Source organism: Apis cerana, linkage group LG15 (assembly GCF_029169275.1).
Source record: "Apis cerana isolate GH-2021 linkage group LG15, AcerK_1.0, whole genome shotgun sequence".
Lineage (NCBI taxonomy): Eukaryota > Metazoa > Arthropoda > Insecta > Hymenoptera > Apidae > Apis > Apis cerana.
Window position 1 is genome coordinate 2,270,626 of NC_083866.1, and position 18,346 is coordinate 2,288,971.

The 18,346-nt window shown below is 25.8% G+C and overlaps 4 protein-coding genes across 12 annotated transcripts in view; 1 reads left to right on the top strand and 3 right to left on the bottom strand.

Annotated features, from left to right (window-relative positions):
- The first annotated feature begins 91 nt into the window (after positions 1 to 91).
- Positions 92 to 3,151, top strand: LOC108000738 (signal recognition particle subunit SRP72). Of its 2 annotated transcripts, none has more exons than XM_017061298.3 (8): positions 92 to 251; positions 362 to 479; positions 571 to 826; positions 985 to 1,464; positions 1,536 to 1,898; positions 1,971 to 2,275; positions 2,369 to 2,578; positions 2,653 to 3,151. In XM_017061298.3, the coding sequence occupies exons 1-8, from the start codon at positions 152 to 154 to the stop codon at positions 2,786 to 2,788; spliced, it is 1,968 nt and encodes a 655-aa protein (XP_016916787.1). In that variant the 5' UTR covers positions 92 to 151; the 3' UTR covers positions 2,789 to 3,151. The 2 variants fall into 2 exon arrangements, with proteins under 2 accessions (XP_016916787.1, XP_061941409.1); XM_062085425.1 differs by having other exon boundaries at positions 103 to 251; positions 350 to 479.
- LOC108000740 (coiled-coil domain-containing protein R3HCC1L) lies at positions 3,138 to 9,620 on the bottom strand. 5 transcript variants are annotated; one of them, XM_062085426.1, is made up of 8 exons: positions 9,393 to 9,620; positions 7,070 to 7,216; positions 6,194 to 6,327; positions 5,992 to 6,112; positions 4,981 to 5,899; positions 4,664 to 4,904; positions 4,357 to 4,593; positions 3,138 to 4,266 (listed from the first exon to the last, which is right to left on the bottom strand). In XM_062085426.1, exons 1-8 carry the CDS (start codon positions 9,470 to 9,472, stop codon positions 4,202 to 4,204), a joined length of 1,944 nt encoding a protein of 647 aa, XP_061941410.1. In that variant the 5' UTR covers positions 9,473 to 9,620; the 3' UTR covers positions 3,138 to 4,201. The 5 variants fall into 5 exon arrangements, with proteins under 5 accessions (XP_061941410.1, XP_061941411.1, XP_061941414.1 ...); XM_062085427.1 differs by lacking the exon at positions 9,393 to 9,620 and adding an exon at positions 7,714 to 8,250; XM_062085430.1 differs by lacking the exon at positions 9,393 to 9,620 and adding an exon at positions 7,940 to 8,248.
- A 1,124-nt stretch (positions 9,621 to 10,744) lies between these two features.
- On the bottom strand, positions 10,745 to 13,429 carry LOC108000721 (polycomb group RING finger protein 3). Its single transcript, XM_017061255.3, has 5 exons — positions 13,217 to 13,429; positions 12,587 to 12,946; positions 12,359 to 12,504; positions 12,138 to 12,281; positions 10,745 to 12,053 (listed from the first exon to the last, which is right to left on the bottom strand). Exons 2-5 carry the CDS (start codon positions 12,861 to 12,863, stop codon positions 11,928 to 11,930), a joined length of 693 nt encoding a protein of 230 aa, XP_016916744.1. The 5' UTR covers positions 12,864 to 12,946; positions 13,217 to 13,429; the 3' UTR covers positions 10,745 to 11,927.
- A 671-nt stretch (positions 13,430 to 14,100) lies between these two features.
- LOC108000765 (fibroblast growth factor receptor homolog 1) overlaps positions 14,101 to 18,346 on the bottom strand; it is a 93,128-nt gene continuing 88,882 nt past the window's right edge. For all 4 annotated transcript variants that reach the window (XM_062085433.1, XM_062085431.1, XM_062085434.1 and 1 more), the window contains exons 9-11: positions 17,360 to 17,500; positions 17,117 to 17,222; positions 14,101 to 16,920 (exon numbers count right to left, since the gene is read on the bottom strand). In XM_062085433.1, the coding sequence (XP_061941417.1) occupies positions 16,813 to 16,920; positions 17,117 to 17,222; positions 17,360 to 17,500 (355 nt within the window). In that variant the 3' untranslated portion in view covers positions 14,101 to 16,812. The remainder of the gene's footprint in view (positions 16,921 to 17,116; positions 17,223 to 17,359; positions 17,501 to 18,346) is intronic.

Genomic DNA, 18,346 nt, shown 5'->3' on the forward strand with positions numbered 1-18,346 from the left:
AATATTTAATTTTTCAAGAAAAATATATATATTTTATAAGGATACACTTTATAAGTAATAACTCTTATTGTAAGAATTATTGTAAGACTTATTATACTGCATTCGATAGTCAAATTAGTTCCACGTTGGACATGATCGCAAAGTGAACAATATGGCTACAAAAGAAAACAATCTTCCTGTATTATATGGAGAATTAAATAAATTAGGTCAAAATGGAGAATATGAAAGGGCCATAAAAATTGCCAATAAAAGTGAGTTTTTGTGAATTTACGAATTGTACATAATCTCAGAAATTTACTATCAACATAACCTGTGCCCTATTTTTGGGAAATAACATATTCAAAAATAGAATATTTTTTAGTTTTATATACTTTCCCGGATGAAAAAGCTGCTTTCCGTTGTAAAGTTATTTGTCACATTCAACTATCTAAATTTAATGATGCACTCCAATTTATATCTAAGAATCCAAAACTAGCAAGGTATGTTCTTTATTTCTTATATTAAAATTAAAACTTTTGTTTTAATTAATATTTTATAAAATTTCAAAAATGAATAAATATTTTTTTATAGCAATTTAGATTTTGAAAAAGCATATTGTTTATATCGATTAAATCAAGTAAATGAAGCTTTAAAAGTAGTGGAAGTTTTGCCAAATCCTTCATTAAAACTCAAAGAACTTAAAGCCCAAATATTATATAGACTTGAAAAATATGAAGAATGTTTCTCTGTATATAGAGATATTATAAAAAATTCTCATGATGAGTATGAAGATGAAAGACAAGCTAATCTTGCAGCAGTAGTTGTAAATTTAACAATTGAGGGTTCCGTAAGTTTTTAATACATTTTTAAATTTGTTAATATATTTATATTATTAAATGTAAAATAAATTATTATTTTATTATAATTTATTTATATAATATAATTATTTATATAATATAATTTAATTATATTTTATTATTTATTTCTTTATTATTTTTTTGACAGAATTTAGAAGTTCCTGTACTACGTGAAGATACATATGAATTAATATATAATGCAGCTTGTTGTTTAATTGCACAAGGTAGTAAAGGTGATAAAGCTGTTTTAATTGAGGCAGAGAAGAAACTTAGAACAGCTGAAAAAATGTGTAAAGAAGGTTTAGAAGAAGATGGAGTTGCAGAGGAAGAAATAGAAGATGAATTGGGAATTATTAGAGTTCAACTTGGATGTTGTCTTCAACTTCAGGGTCGCGAGAAAGAAGCTCGAGGATTATATATTTCTGCTTTGAAAGCAAAACCAGATGATATAGCTTTAGTAGCAGTTGCAAGCAATAATCTTGTGTGTCTTAATAAAGATCAGAATGTGTTTGATAGCAAAAAAAGAATGAAAAGTGCTACTCATGATAGCTTAGAATATAAATTAACTTCTAGGCAGAAAAGAAATATTGCTTATAATCAATGTTTGCTAGCTTTATATACTGATCAGGTAGAAATTTAATCAATAATTTATTATTCTATTGTTCATGTATTATTATTTAATATTTTATGTATTTGTAGGCAGAACAATGTCAACAACTTTGTAATAAACTTGCTAAAGATCATCCTGCTCTAGCTGTGGATGCAATGTTTGTTAAAGCAGTACAACTTGGTAAAGAAGGTAAAGCAAAGGAAGCAACAGATTTACTAACACAGTATGCAATTGGAGATAAAGAATTACAAATGAAATTAGTTTGTGTACAACTTTTATTAAGTCAAGATGAAAGACAAGAAGCAATCAATGTTCTTGAAAATTTAAATGAAAGAGATAAATCTTTACCTGGCATAGTTAGTACACTTGTAACTCTTTATATGGCTGAGAATAATCGTGAAAGAGCGTCAGCTGTTCTTAAAAATGCGGTTAATTATTACAAGAAAAATAAAGTAGGCACATTTGATTTAATTTTTTTTTTTTAATTAATTCAATATTATTTTTTAACTAGTATTTATTTTTAGGAAACTACTGCTAATTTAGGAGAATTATGGCGACAAGCCGCTGATTTTTATCTACGCGGAGGAGAAATTAAAATGGCAGCTGATATTTTACAAGAAATGGTAGATGCTTCACCTTGTGATATCAAAACATTAGCGCAATTAGTAGTGGCCTATGTTCAATTTTGTCCTGAAAAAGCACAATTATTATCAAAACGTTTACCGCCACTACATGATTTATACGAAACAACCGATATTGATGCTTTAGAGAGTAGCAATTGGGTAATTGGTACCAAAATGATCAAGAAAAAAATAGAACCATCTCCTGGGTAAGTATTTTATATTTGATATAGTTTTAACGTTAAAATATTAATTGTTTCTTATAATTATATTCTGTAATAAATTCTGTAATAATTCTGTAGTAAACCAGTCGATGTAACTCAAAAGAAACGGAAGAAACGCAAACGTAAAGGAAAGTTGCCTAAGAATTATGATCCAAATATTCCACCTGATCCCGAACGATGGTTACCTAGACACGAACGTAGTGGATTTAGAAAGAAACGAGATAGAAGAAATCGAGATGCTGCAATGAAAGGCACCCAAGGTGCTGCAACAGGAGCTAGTGATATGTAGTATGTATTAAACAAATATATATTTTTTAATTAAAGAAAAAGTAAATAATTTTTATCATTATTTATAATTACAGCGATATTACTAAAATGCCTACAAATGCAAAACCTTCCCCTAATCCACGACATAGTCCAGCAGTAGAAAGTTCTGGTCCACGACAACAGCAACGTAAAGTTCAACAGAAAAAGAAAAAAAAGGGAGGGAAGTGGTAAAGTGATACAAATAATTTATACTTGTGTTATATTTGACCGAAATATATGTATGTATGTATGCATGTGTGTATGTGTGTGTGTGTGTGATATATATATATATATATATCGCTACCGATACAACAATGAATGATTGAATAATGGTAATGAATCTGTTTAATGAATCAAATAACTTTTTCAACTTATACATATATGTATTTTTTATCGCTGTACAAATGTACAGTATGAAATACTGCCATTTTTGAATGAATGTATTTTATATCAGTATCATTTAATCAGTGTAAATTTTTGAATTTGCAATTAGATTAAAATGTAATTGAGTTCTATGTGGATTGGAAATATACATGAAAGATATAGTACATAAAATATTTTTATTCTTTTTTTTAATCCTTTTGTCAATTTCTGACAAAATTCAGTAATATAATATACAATATAGATAACATGTTTCTTGCATACATTGACTAGGATTTGGCGATACATGTCTTTATTCCTCTGTTGGTAACAATTGTATATAAAAATACAATCTGTTTCATATTTTTTTCTTTTAAAAAAATCTGTAATTTATGTAAGTAAATAGATAGATTGTGATTGTGCGTCAAATTTTTAACATATATATAACAGATTTATATATGTACATGTAATATAATAAGTGGCATAATAATTTTATGTTTAACTATATGTTTTACAAATGTAACTATAATAATCTTATGTTGCATATAATAATAAAATGCCACATCATATTTCAGTATAGTTCATGTTGTAAAATCATAATTCTATGAAGACACAATTTGATTATATCTCATTGACACTTACGAGATATATGTGCACGCACACGTGCATGTGTAAAAGGATATTTTTATTCTCTACCATCCTAATTTATTGTCTTGTATTATCATTGCACAACATAGTATTGTTTATGGTGTATATATAAATTTATATAACAGAGGCAACTATCGAGGTAAGAATAATCATATATATCGTCATAAAACGCTTCTACGTTTGTTTTTTATAGTTTTCTAATATGTCAAGGCTATAAATCGCTTTCATCTACATGTTTACTTAAAATACTTAATACCCTTCTGTTAGAAAATAGTACAACAGGCACACTTATTCCAATATTTTCTGGTCTGAAAATTGTGATATGCATAATATGTAGAAAATAAACAAGCACTGGAAATTTATTTTACCAGTCCTAAGTAAATATTTCCGTTGGTAGTTTTGTCATGCCACACTCATCTATTGGCAAGCAATATCCCGTGTTCCCAAAACCAATCGCCAAATCAGTTCGACAAAAGTAAGTTTGTCAAAAATGAAAATAGATGAGTAAGGCACAAATACATGTAAATGTCATAAAACACTCACATAATAATATAAGTAATTCTCAATGTATGAATATTACATTTTCAACAAACAATGCTACTTTTCGGGAATAATACCTTCCCAGACATCTTCTCGCTGTTTGTTGGCTAATCTACGTTTTTCTAAAAATGAAAAGAAAACATTTTATTTTTATATTTTTATGAAATTTTTTGTATATTGTCAGAATTTTTTAATATAATTAGTATCTTTACCTTTAGCTTCGCGTAATATGTTTTTTTCGTGTTCGCGTTCTTGTCTAGCAGTAGCTAATTTCACTCCCAAAGCACCTGTAACTAACCGTCTTGCTAATGCCGCGCAAGTTTCTGGGCGACTTCTATAGGGTTGTAAAAATTCTGCGCTTCTTTTTGCTTTTGTTTTGCTTAAAGCCGTAGCTTCACTTAGAGGTCTTGTTTTAACAAATGGATGATCCGATGCCAATACTTCGGCAGCTAAAAACGATTTGATGAGTAAGCACTTGTTAGTCATATGTTGATGTAATTTTAACTCGTTTCTAATTACCAACAAGAGGACTACTGAAGACTCCAAGACAATGCGTATCATCAACCCATTTTAATTCAAAACCACCATTTTTAAAAGGACTAAAAACAGCTGCTAAATCGCTGGTTTTAAATTCTGATGGAAAATTATAAATTTCAACTACATGAGCAAATTCATCACTAGATACTTCAATGTGTTTGGTATAGGGTTTATAATCGTTTTTCGGTTGTTCTATCATAACATTACCAACAGCTGATGTTAACTAAAAATAAAAATAATTCAAATAAAAATAATTTTATTTTTTAAATTAAAAAATGATAATATTTATAAATATTTACCTCTTCTATGAGAGTTGGATCTAAACAATCACCATTATCATCAAATAAACTATCCCAATCACATTCATCTCTATTTATTTTTTTAATAGGTGGAGAAGGTGGTGGTGCAGGTTTACTCTTTTGTCGTACAATTTTTTTTACTTTTTTCTCTGGTAATACTATAGGAATAACTTCTTTAACAGCTTGTGATTCCTTTTGTACAGTATCTGAGATAATTAACACATTTGACACCATATTGTGATGCATCATTTGCGTATTTTTTTGATTCGTTATTTCATCTTTATTAGAAAATTCCATATTTTTTTTATTATTTGCAGTTGAATTAGTCATAATAATATTATCTTTACATTTATCAGATCTGTCTATTTCTTCATTAACATTAACTTCACTATATATACACGTTTCAACTGAATCTAAACTATTCTTATTCTCACTAAAATTGCTAGATATTTCTTGTCCTTCAATCGTTTGTAAGTGAACTGTATCAGCTATTTCATATGAAGTTTCAAGAACTTCAAAAGCATTACAATTATTTGAATCATTTGGCACATTTTTATTTAAATTTTCTAACTGCTTGATTAGTTCTTTATTATTATTTTTCACTATAGGTATTTTTGAAGAAGTTATTCCTTTTGTCTCTGTTTGAAAACACATATTGAGATCAAATTCCGTATTACTTTGATCATCATTAAAAGTATTTTCTTTTTCTATACATTCTTTATTTTCTTGTATATCAGAGTTTGTTTCTTTAATATTTAAATTCGATTTTCCATGAGAAGCAGAAAATAAAGACGAATTGTCTTTAATTGTACGATTTACACGAACAGATTCTAATGGTTGAGGACTCCCTTCTGTTTCTAAACTTCTACGATGTCTTGGTATATAAACTGCACGATCTGGTCTTCTTTGACGAGAAGTTCTTGATGAAATTAAATTTTTTAAATATATATTAAAATAATTTTTTTTACGTTATGAAAAAAAAAATGCAAATATTTCTCTATAATTTCTTACTTTCCAATAGATGAATCTATAGTTGCTTGTGTTTGAACTTGGTCCATATTTGTTTGAAGTTCATTTCTAGCTCTCCTAACAGCTGGTGGTCTATAAATTTCAACTGTTGGCGTTGATTTCACTAAAAAATCGAATGAACATTTCAATTAATTTTATTCTATTATTTTTGGATGATAAAACTTTTGTTTTATTTTCCAATTACTTTGTTTTTGAATTCGTATCCGTTCAGGAGATGCGGAAGGTGATCGTTGACCTTCAATGCCCATGTCAAGCAACGTACTAATAGTTTTTGTTGCACAATTCGATGTACACTGTTCACCATTCAATTTCGGATCCCTTAAATATTGAGAATAAAAAAATTACACTTTTGTTAACTTTATAAAATTTTTTCTCATATCAGTTAAATAGCTTTTTGACGCATTTGAATACTACACTATGTGACCTTGAGCCGGCCAGTTTCACTTTCGTTTGCTGCTGCGTAATTCCATTCTTGTAAACCCATTTCGTAACAATATTAGATTTATCTGTGAATTTCGCATAAATCTAATTTAATATAAAACTTTCTTTAATAAGACTTGTTTTACATTCATAGGAACCGCAATGGCATAATAATATCATTCTAAATCATATTGATCGACATCTTGTATGCAAAATATTTTAAAAATTAAAATTTTTAAATTAAAAAAAAATTTGGATTTTTATATTAATCTGATATTTTATCAATATCATAAAATAATAAATCATATAAATCATAATAATTTCTAATTAATGAATTAGAAAATAATTTATTTTTCATATAAAATTCACTAATTTTATAATTAATCATTCAAATTTAAAAAATATATAATAAGAATTCCTTAATGAATACTTATTTTACAATTAAATATAATTTATTCTACCTTTTTCAAATCTTAGAACTACCATTGTTATCAATATACACGTCTTATCCATAGATTATGGATAAAGAGGATATCAATAATTAATCCGTTAAATGAGAAATAATGAAAATCAACATCATCAAGTTTATTCAGCTCATAATTAAATTATGATATTATGAAATTAATAGACACTCTGATACCTTATCACGTCACTTTTATAACAAACTACTGTTCGCCTAGCAGAACCCTGGCCGATCGAGAATGTGTGTAGATCGACAAAACGGTCCCGCACTAATTGATGTATGATGTATCTTCGATAGTTATTAACAGGTGGAAAGACGAGTACCCTGTAAAAGTGAAAAGAACACGTTATGATCGCAACTGAAAGTGAGACTGGACTGAGGACGGTCAACGGGTGAACGTAATCGTCTTGTCCCGGGCTACTTTGCCGTATATCCTGTCAGATGAACACATACCGGCTAACTTTTACATAACGTTTCACTTTCTCCTTCGTTGGTTTCCTTAAAATTAAAGCTTCTTTGAGTCCGAATAATCACAAATCATTTCAATCACATTTCGTTGATATTATGATCTCGTTAACATTTTAACTACACTTCATGAAAACCAGCTATATTCGAACAGTATAAACAGTCGGATAAAGTGGAATTTATTACGTATAACATCGTAAGCGAATGTTTTTAGAAAGCATAAAAACCATTACAATAAGCGGGCGCACACACAATGCAGAAAAATAGAAAACAGGAAACGAACTTTAATCTTATCTCAGATAATAAATAAAATGATCGAACAACCAGGATGCTAGGAAAAAGAGATAAATTTTCACCTTAACAGCATTCCATGATAGTTAAATTACATCCCAACCGTTTAAATAGAACGAAGCATATAATATGGTAAATCATGGTTTTCTATAATTCTTTTCTTTATATACGTATAAATCAAGAAGAAAAAGAAATTGAATACACAAGTTTCAACCGGTTCAAATAAAATGATCGCATTTTTTAATCTTGTGATTCAATTGTTGAATCGTCAGTTTATATGATATTAATTACGTTTTAAAATGGAGTAAATCGACGAGTCTTGTACTACAAAGAAGAAATAGAGTGTTGGATATCTCGTAAGTATTGCGTGGTTCACGTAATCACGCTTCTACGTGAGCAACATACGTTCAGCGACCGGTTACACTCCATAGATTAACAATTATCCGTGTAGAGGGCATTCAAAATCATTCAGCTGTTTCTCTTGCATATGATTTCAATAATTATGCAATATGTATAATCATGATTTTGTTTTTATTGTTATTATTTTTAAATAATTTTAAAAATTTTTAATTTTTAAATGAAATCTTATTAATTATATATTAAAATAGTTTTTATAAATAAAAATATGTTTAAATTTTGTTATCACATATTTTCGAAATTTTACATGTTCATTTACTATTTCTAAAATAGTTAAAATGTATATTGAATAATAAAAGAATTGCACATGTTACAGCGTTCTTATACATTATACTATAATATATATAATATATTATTTGCAGTTTTTAATTTTATATAATCATTTTCATTATTTTCGTTGTAATCGATGAAAATAATATGTTCTATTAAACTTAGTGTTTCGTATAAATTTTCTTTTATTATTTAATGACGTATATACGCAAGTTCCGTCATTTATGAAGAGTTATTTAATCAATATCCGCAACTTAAAATCCCATTATCTTCTTACTATAACGTTCTGTGTAAAACATAAAGACAAGATATATATCTATAATTGAAAATTAACATAAAAAAATTCAAAAATAAGTGAAAAAAACTAATAATATTTGTAAAATGCATTTTTATTTACATTGTATAATGATTCCCTCTTTTTTATGTTTGTTATATAGTGTTATATAGTAAATATTATATAATATATAAGTATCTGGCAAAAAAGAAAAGCGTAAATATTCGAAATTTGCGGGATATGCAAAGAAAAAAAACAGATTAAAGAAATCATTTCAGAATACATGTAATAGTGATCAAAATTTGAAAGAAATGATATTATTTATCTTTAGATCATAATATTTATATATTTTGTTCGGGAATTTAAAAAATGTTAATAAATTGTTGGAAACTTTTTAGCAGATGTATGGTATTTTAAATCTTTGAAATTCTAAAATCTTAATTTTAATTACAAAAATGCAAATAAATTGCACATAATCAGATTTAAATATTTATCAAAATTATTAAAAAAATTTATAGATTATTAAACTAATATTGTTCATGACGTATCTTATCTTATTTTTTTTTTTTTGTGATTGACAAATGTCAACCAATTTTACAATGTATCTTTTAAAACTTAAGATCAATAATTTCATGGAAAAAACATTATAATATACTGTGATAAAAGCTTATAGAAAATGAAAGTCAAGAATAAATACTCGAAGACACATTGTAAAAAATGTAGACATCTAACCTTTAAAGGCGCGTCGTTACATCAGGAAATGTGATCGTTTAGCTTGCCTACCTTTTTCGTTTCTTGTCTTTTGAAAATAGAGTTACGTCGTGCTCCACGTCCTCGGAGAAGAGGCTATCTTGTAAGCTCATTTATCTTCGAAACTGCACGTAGTTCAGACATATGAGAAATTATTGATATTTATAATCAAATTCATCAAAATTTATTCAACAAAACCACGTTTACCGTGCTGCTGAACAGCAGCAACGGTCTCTACTCGACGCACATTGACCATAAACTACTTGAGAATACGTCACGCATGCGTGATTTACTTTAGCTTATTCAGTTACTGCGCATGCGTGCTACTTTAAATTGAGTAGTTGTTTCACATGAAATTTTGGCCGCCGGTATTTTTTACGATTCTTTCTATTGTATTATATTTATTTTGTATTGTATTATATTTGAAAAATTAATATAAATTTTAATATACTAATTTATTAATTTTATGTTTTGTGAAATAATATTATAATAACTTTTATCGATTTTTTTTGTTTCTAAATATAAAATATATTATATATTATCAATCAAAGAAATTAAAGATTTCATATTTTCTCAGAAATATGCCATGATTCTATAGTATATTGATTTTTTTATGTTTTACATCAATAACTATAATAATTTTTTTTACAATTCAAAAATATATAGCAAAATCATTATTTAAATGATAATTTTTTATAGCATTAATTTTATTTAATGTTTATCTTGGCAATTCTTCAATTTCGAGTATAAGTGATTATTTAACTTAGTTAAGTTTATCAAAGAAGAGTTGTGATTAATTTAATAATTATCTTATTGGATTTTCAAGAAGAAAATTTGTCAATCAAATATGCTTTGAAAATCATAAATATCTTATTTTATGCGTATAATTAATAAAGATAAGGTGATATATGATATATGGATATATGGACAATCATCAAGATTTCCCAAGTAGAGGCTTGAGATAAAAATGATTATTTCAAATTGTTCCTAATTATGCTTTAGAAAAATCCAACTTTTAAATCTTTAATTATTGAGTGCAAAAAAAAAAAAAATAAAAATTCTGAATCATAAATACTTATTCTGGTAATATTCTAAATTCTAATTTTAATATTCTAATATTGTTGTATCATTTTTAAAACTAGCAATAATTATATAATAAAATAAATTTTACAAGTTTCATTAACAAGATGAAACACATAATATTAATAATTTGTCATTATTTTATGTATAATTGAGTTCAAAAAATTCATTATATTTCATTTATTATATATATATATTTCTCATTATATTTTCTCATAATTGAAATATTTGAAAAATATTTACAAACTTTCAATTTATCTTTTATAAAATGACATTTGGGTTTTTATTAATTAATTCAATTGTAATACTGTACAAAACATATTTATTTAATAATTTATGGAAATACACACATAGTGTACAACATACAAGCCTTAGCATTCATAAAATGCTGCTACATTGTAAAGTTGAATTCACTTCACTTTTTTTTTCTAGAATATTTACATATAATCACGTTTTTTCGCTTTACATTTTTTTGTCGAAACAAGTTCATGTAACTACAAGCGATAAGTCCCGGTCGTTTCGCTCAACGCGTCGTTATCTTTATCAAATTCATCGAGAAAATATGTTATATATATCTGATAAAATTTTTTTGTATTCCGGCATTGAGAGAAACTCGAGATCGAATTAGAATGTGTACAGCGCATAAACATACAAAGTTAAAAGGATCCAAATCTTTCTTAACCGGATCCAGCTTCTTTTCTTTTTTTTTTTCCATTTTCTTTTTTCTCTAATACAAAGCTGCGTCTATACGCAATATTATCGGAATTCTGTCAAAAATATTCTATATACAATTAGAATATGTATAAAAAGAAATTCACATCTTAAAATTACAAGAAGAAGGGCAATCTTGTTCTGTTGCTGTGCAAAAAAGCAACAAATTCTTATCTATGAGACACCAATTGGCATTTTTGTATCTTCAAACTAAAAATTTATAGAGAATTGATACAAAAATGCACAAGGTGATTATATCATAGTTATTACATTTATAACTAAATATTTAGAATTATATTTAGCGATAATGTGAGCAAACAAAATTTGTTTTCCCATTATTTCATTATCGCTATGATTTCTTGGTCTACTTATTTATGCGTTATATAAATGTAAAAAGTAATTCATAATAAACATTAAAAAGATGAGTTAATGTAACTCAATGAAAGATAATACGCAAATGATTTCGAATGCTAAGGAAATAAAAAAGATAATCATGTATGTAAAATAATGGAATTGCTATCATTAAAAAATATATTAATGATTATCGATAATCTAATTAAATTCATTCTTTCTACTACATAATAGAAAGATATCAAGAATCTATAAAGCAACTTCTCTTTTATTAGAAGAAATTATTTTTCAAATTTAATATCTTTGCTATGTCAAAATGAAATAAGTACTATGATGGACAATACACAGATAGAATAAGAAAACATTCAAAGTAGGTACAAGATTCTTCGCGATTCTTATCGCGAATCGAACATACAAATATTAATCTTAAATATCTATTCGTGGTCTATATTGTAGCCTTAAAGGTGGGTCCCGGAACCTCCATCTTGTTACATAAACGAATTTTAATGTATGGTCCTTACCTAATAGTTCATCATTACATAAAATATCAATCTACAAAAATTTAATTAATAAATATTACTAATAAATCAATCAATCAATAATTTTAATTCCAATATAAATTTTCTTTTTACTTACATCTCGATATTTTTCCATTCCATTTAACACTTTCTTGGCAATAAACTTTTTTAAATGTGTAATAGTTGCTTGGGCAGAGCATCTGATAAATCTTCTTTTCAAAGTTTTTAAACTTGTATTTATGCATTCCAAACATACATTAACCTGTAAAAATATTAGCTTTTTAATATTATGATCTACAAAGTATTCAAATTATATAATAGTGTCAATTATTTTTTTACCTGTTCATCAGTACGATGATAATCTGATTCTGCATGTGCATCTGCTGTTGCCTTTTCTTCTTCAACATCTCCAGCATTTGGTAATATATCTTTTGGACAAGGTAAACCTCTTGCTCTATAAAATTCTCTTTCTCTTTTAATTTCATCTAAAAGAAAAAATTAAATCAAATAAATTGTTAATTATGTTAATTATGTATTTTTTTTCTTCATTAATAAATAAATGCTAACTTTCTTGAAGATCAGGAACTAATTTATAGACAATATCTTGCATAGTTCTGTCAAAGCTTATATATTGGAGAGGATGAGATTGATGTATGACAATTTGACATGTTGGACAAGTATGTTTTTCTTCTAAATGTTTCACTAGACAGCTTTTACAAAATGTATGTAAACATTCCGTAACAGTAGTGGCATCTATCAAATAACCTTTGCAAATCTTGCATGTTATATGACTGTTCAATGTTTTTAATTTAATTCTCCTCTCCATGGCACTGGTAATCACCATTTAATAAATATTACTATCTGCGACACCATACAAGTGCCATCAAATTCTGATGTTGTCAAATTATCCCAAATTTGTAATTATAACTAAAATCATATACAATAAATTACAATACTTTTACAAAAAAGAAAAGAAAACTAGATAGAATAATAAACATAATACTATTATATACAAAAGTTAGAATTACAGAAAAGATAAAATTCTTATAATATGTAAATTTTATAAAATTTATCATATTGACACATAGTTTGATTTACTTAAAATTCGTTAAAGAACAACACGAAATTCTTTAAAAAATGATTAATATAAAGAAGTAAATTCTTTGCTTCGAAAAAAGTGGGTTATCAAATTCTAACCTGAATATCGAGTGTTAACACACAACAGCAACTTTCACTCGCATTATTCATTAAGAAATTTTGTGTGTACGGTCCATATAATTCTTGGCATTTTTTTATTGTTAAATCGAAGTGAAATGGAGGAATACAAAATGAAACGTTCTACTAAAAACTTGGTAAAAACAACTAAGTGTAAATGTGGCTGATGACAACAAAACGAACTGATTTCAGCGCCACCATCTGTCTTATATTCAACTTTTCTCTGGACACGCGGTTCCGATCTATGGTGGGGATTCCATTATACATATTTTTTCGATTAATCATAAAGCAATTTGTTTATTCGTTTAACTGTTGACGTATATATATATTTTATATGTATGAAATCGATTTCAATCTATATTAATTATAGTTTGATAAATAACCATAACCAAATAATACTAATAATCGAAAAATGATAAATATGTAATAAACAGAAGTCTAAGTAATTTTATTTATATAAAATATGTAAAAATTCATAGAGCATAAAAATTAATTTTTAATGGATTAATAAGTCAATTGAATTAATATTAGTTAATAATAATAAAATTCGTATGTATTTATAACAATTTTTTAAAAAATTTTTTAAAAATATAATTAAAAATATAAAATATAAAATCAATTTTTAATCGTATATTTAATAACAATTTAAATAAATAAAAAATATTATATAATTTAAATAAATAAGAAATAATTAAATAAAAATATTTTAGAAATGTATCGTTTCAGAATAATGATTTTTAAATTTATTTATCTCAATATTTTTTTTTCTTTGTATTTCAATATTATAGCTCTGAAATAAAAAATGTTAAAAATCGTGAAAAAGAAAATATAAAGAAAATTTCAAAATAATAAATAGTAGACATCGATTAATGTGGATATAATTACCAGTGATTTATTCGAGACGAAATTCATGTTACAATAATATTTACGCAGACTATACATATAATCTACCTTGGTAAATGCTGATTTACTGGCTACCTTTAGGTGCTCGAGGAAAAAAAATATATATATATATATATAAAAGAAAGAAAACATGAGAAAACATTTTTAAATAAAAGGATCGATGCTATATACAAAGAGTCTTCTGTCACGCTTACATATTTTATTTTCATTGATCATACTGATTAATTCTTTCTATATTTTACATGTACATTATATCTCACTTCGCTCGTTCAATAATGATACAAAAAGAAAAAAACTGTTAACGACATTCTAAAATACATTCTAAGTAACAATATACAAAGAAATAAATTATCTACTACTAAGCACCTCTTGTATGCACCATTTATACATCTCAGTTTGCATTTTACATCCATATGGACGATGCAATAAATTCTCTTCCATTTTCTTCTCTTCTCTTTTTCTTTTTATTTGTCATATGCAAAGTTTCTTTCACCGCAACACAAAATTATACAATATCTTTGTTTAAATCGAACGATTCTTTGCATTCTTTTCTGTTTGACGAAGACACTATTGTCAGGATTTCAATAAATCAACAATGGTATATCATTATTAACATTAATATTTGTGTTAAAAATTTATTAAAAATACTAACGAATTGTGTCACTCGTCTCTTCACTATGATCTACAAAATAGCTTTTTCTTTCTACAAAAATTAGAAAATATGCTCTTGTTATCCACTATTTGTTCACATGTATAAACGCTAGCATAAAACATACTTTAATGAGTTCGAACTATGTTACAGAGAAACATACAGGTTTTTATTAATTGACTAGTTACAAACACGTTTCGAGATAATTTTATAACGATATCTCTTCCATGCAAACTTGATATGCACCATTCGTCATTTCTTTACGTATTAACAAAGAATAAGCCTTGGTAGAATTTTTTCTCTTCGTTCTTTTTTTCTCGCATATTTTTCTTTTACCAAGGCACTTATCAATGGCACTGTAGTATTAACATGTACAAAATTGGACGTATATAAACTTTATTATATTTTGCTTTGGTTGCAAACATTCAGTTCAAATGTGCACCAAAGTCTTTAAGCTGTTACTAATGCTAATTCTTTTTAAAATCTGTAGCTGATTGCCGTCATTAAGTATTATTTTATTATTTTAAATTCTATAATTGATTACCGTGTTCTATGTCCTTATATTTACAAAAATTTACGTATATTTTACAATTAAAAATCGATTATTAAATCGATAATTAAATTCCAATAATTATTTAATTGCATTTATCTTTCAATTTAACATTTTTTTAAAGTTTTAAATAATTAATAATAATGCGATTATAAATATATCTTAAAGCAATAATTTCCATTTTCATCTTTCAATGTCACAATTCTACAACATTCAGCTATAGATTTTTTAAAATTGTACATCTTCTGATGAGACTTGCCTCTAATTCAACATAATTTCGTCCTTTTCAACATGAAAAAGTTATAATAATTACAATTTTCTTTTTATATTAAAAGATATTTTATTATTTTCAAGTATGCTATCGATGTAGTATAGAGTAGATACGATATCTAGATCACATGAGTCACGTGACGAGGCAAATCTTACTATGTAGAAGCTTAAGACTAAGATTACAGTGAACGAAGATAAATAAAAGATCACAATTGCTTGATCGAGTAATATTCATATGAATTTTTATTCACTGTAATCATATTATGATACGAATTCATTTGAGAATAAAGTTTTCAAAAATTATTTTACTATTTTTATTTTAAGAATTAATCTAATGTTTTTTTTTTTTTTTTTTAGTATTTTTTGCACATATTGATATTGATTCTTCAAGAATAACTTCTATTTTCAATATATTAATAATAAAAAACAAATTTCGAGAGTTTTTATAAATATATTTGCAAAATTAGAATACAAATTCATTTTGAAAATAAAAACCTCTCGAAGTTGCTCTAATATTTTTATATTCTACTAATTTTTATTTTGAGAATTATTCTATTATTTTTTATACATATTTAATTTTCTCATTCTCAACAAATATTTACTAGGACGTTTATTTACTAGGATAACTTTCGAAAATTTTATTCTCAAATCGAATTTTGCATGCTTAGGATTCACTTTAAAATAATTGTAAAAAATTGATATGATTCTGTTCACTATTTGAAATTTGATAAACGTGTACAAGAATCACGTGGAACAAACGCATGTTCCATTTAATATAATAATCGATTTTGCAAGGCATAAAGATAACAGGAAAATAAATACAATATTCTCCGTAAGAAAAATCAGTCTCCTCGAAGGCCGGAGTTTTCTTCTTTGATCAATATCTTCCTTTTTTCTCTCTTCTTTTTCTTTTTCCTTAATTCTATGAAATACGCGCTAAACAAGTCAATACTGATTTATATTATTTGGCGTGTTCGCTAGATCAGTCGAATAATTTTCATTCACCAGCGTCCTTCAAAAAACTTTAAGGCTAGTTTTCTTTTTTCGTGGATCTTCGTTCGTTTTCTTTCTTACTCTTATTTTTCTTCCCTTCTTCATGCTTCTACTTATTTCGCTTCATCGTTCGTTGTATCTTCTGAATCTTTCTTTTTTCTTCTCATGAAAATTGTACAGATTCTTCGGCTAAAACCGATCGTTCGTAGGATTTCATAGTAAGTAGCGGAACTTCTCTTCACCTTCATCGTCGTCGGCTTCACTCGATTCTTGACTGGACGGCGGCGTGTCTAATTGTGGAAGGCCAAGATCCAAATATTCCTAAAATAACAATGATCTTTTTTTAAATTTGAGTTTATTTTAAATTGAAATTATTGAAAATTGAATCGTATCTGATATTTAGAAAAATTCGAATTTTTTTCAAGAAAATAAGAAGTAAAAAAGGAAAAATTTAGTAATTTAACAATTTAAAAAAGAATCTTTTATCGAAGAAAATTTCACAATTAATATTTCTTACCTCGTTTGCAGTTATTGTCAATATCCTATCAAGATCCTCGACCAATTCTCCAAACATTGGTCGTTCGTTGGGCTGGTAACTCCAGCAATCTCTCATCAACATGTATCTAAAAATTAATATTTTTATTCTAATAATTTTTTATTATAATAATTTTATTGTAATATTTTTTAATAAATAAACAAATAATATAATAATATAATAAACATTTGGAAAGATATAATAAATTCTGAGAATTATGCTTACATTTCGATAGAACAACACGGTGGTTTCTCCATTCGATGGCCAGTTCTTAATAATTGGAATAATTTTTCTACCGATGGTACGGAAGGATAGGGAGTACCACCTAGTGTCATGATCTCCCACAATAAAATTCCATACGACCATCTAAAATATTGTAACAATTTTCTCAAAACTTTTATATTTAAAAAAAATAAATAATTTCTTTAAAACAATATAAAATTTTAATTGAATATTTTAGAAAAAATAAATAATTCCACTATTTTATAAGAATTTGAAAAATTTTTTTTCTTCGAAATATCAATAAATAAAATAAAATACAAATAAAATACATAAACATTATAAAAAATGTCCAATATTCAGATGAAATATTTTCTATTTATTCATATACAATAAATTATTTTTTATTTTATGGAAGATGAATTTTAAAATATATAATAATTCCTGTAACATTTGAGTTGGTGAATATATTGATAATATATCAAATATATTTTTAAATCATTTAAAAATATTTAATATTTTTTTACATTTTTCGAAAATGTATATGTATTAATAATTTTATTATTCTTAAATAATATCTTGTTTTCTAATAAATCAAATAATAATAATATCAAATAATAACAATATTTATTTGTAGTATTCTTTAGAAATAATTATATTTATATCATCATAAAATATGAATGTTTAAACTTTAAATGTTTAACTTCACGTTTATTACTATAATTTGTTTAATCTTTAGAATATTAATATATTTGAAATATTATGGAATAAAAATTTGAAGGACTAGTTCAACAAATCAAAATAAACACAAAAATATTATTTAATCTTATTAATTATAGTATATAAAAAAATCTGTTAAAACAATTGAAGTTTGCATTAAATAAATAAAGTGAAATAATGAAGCAATGTAATAAAGATAATATTCACAAATTTAATTTCATCGTACATTTCAAACAATAATATATTGTATATTTCACCAAACAATAAGATATT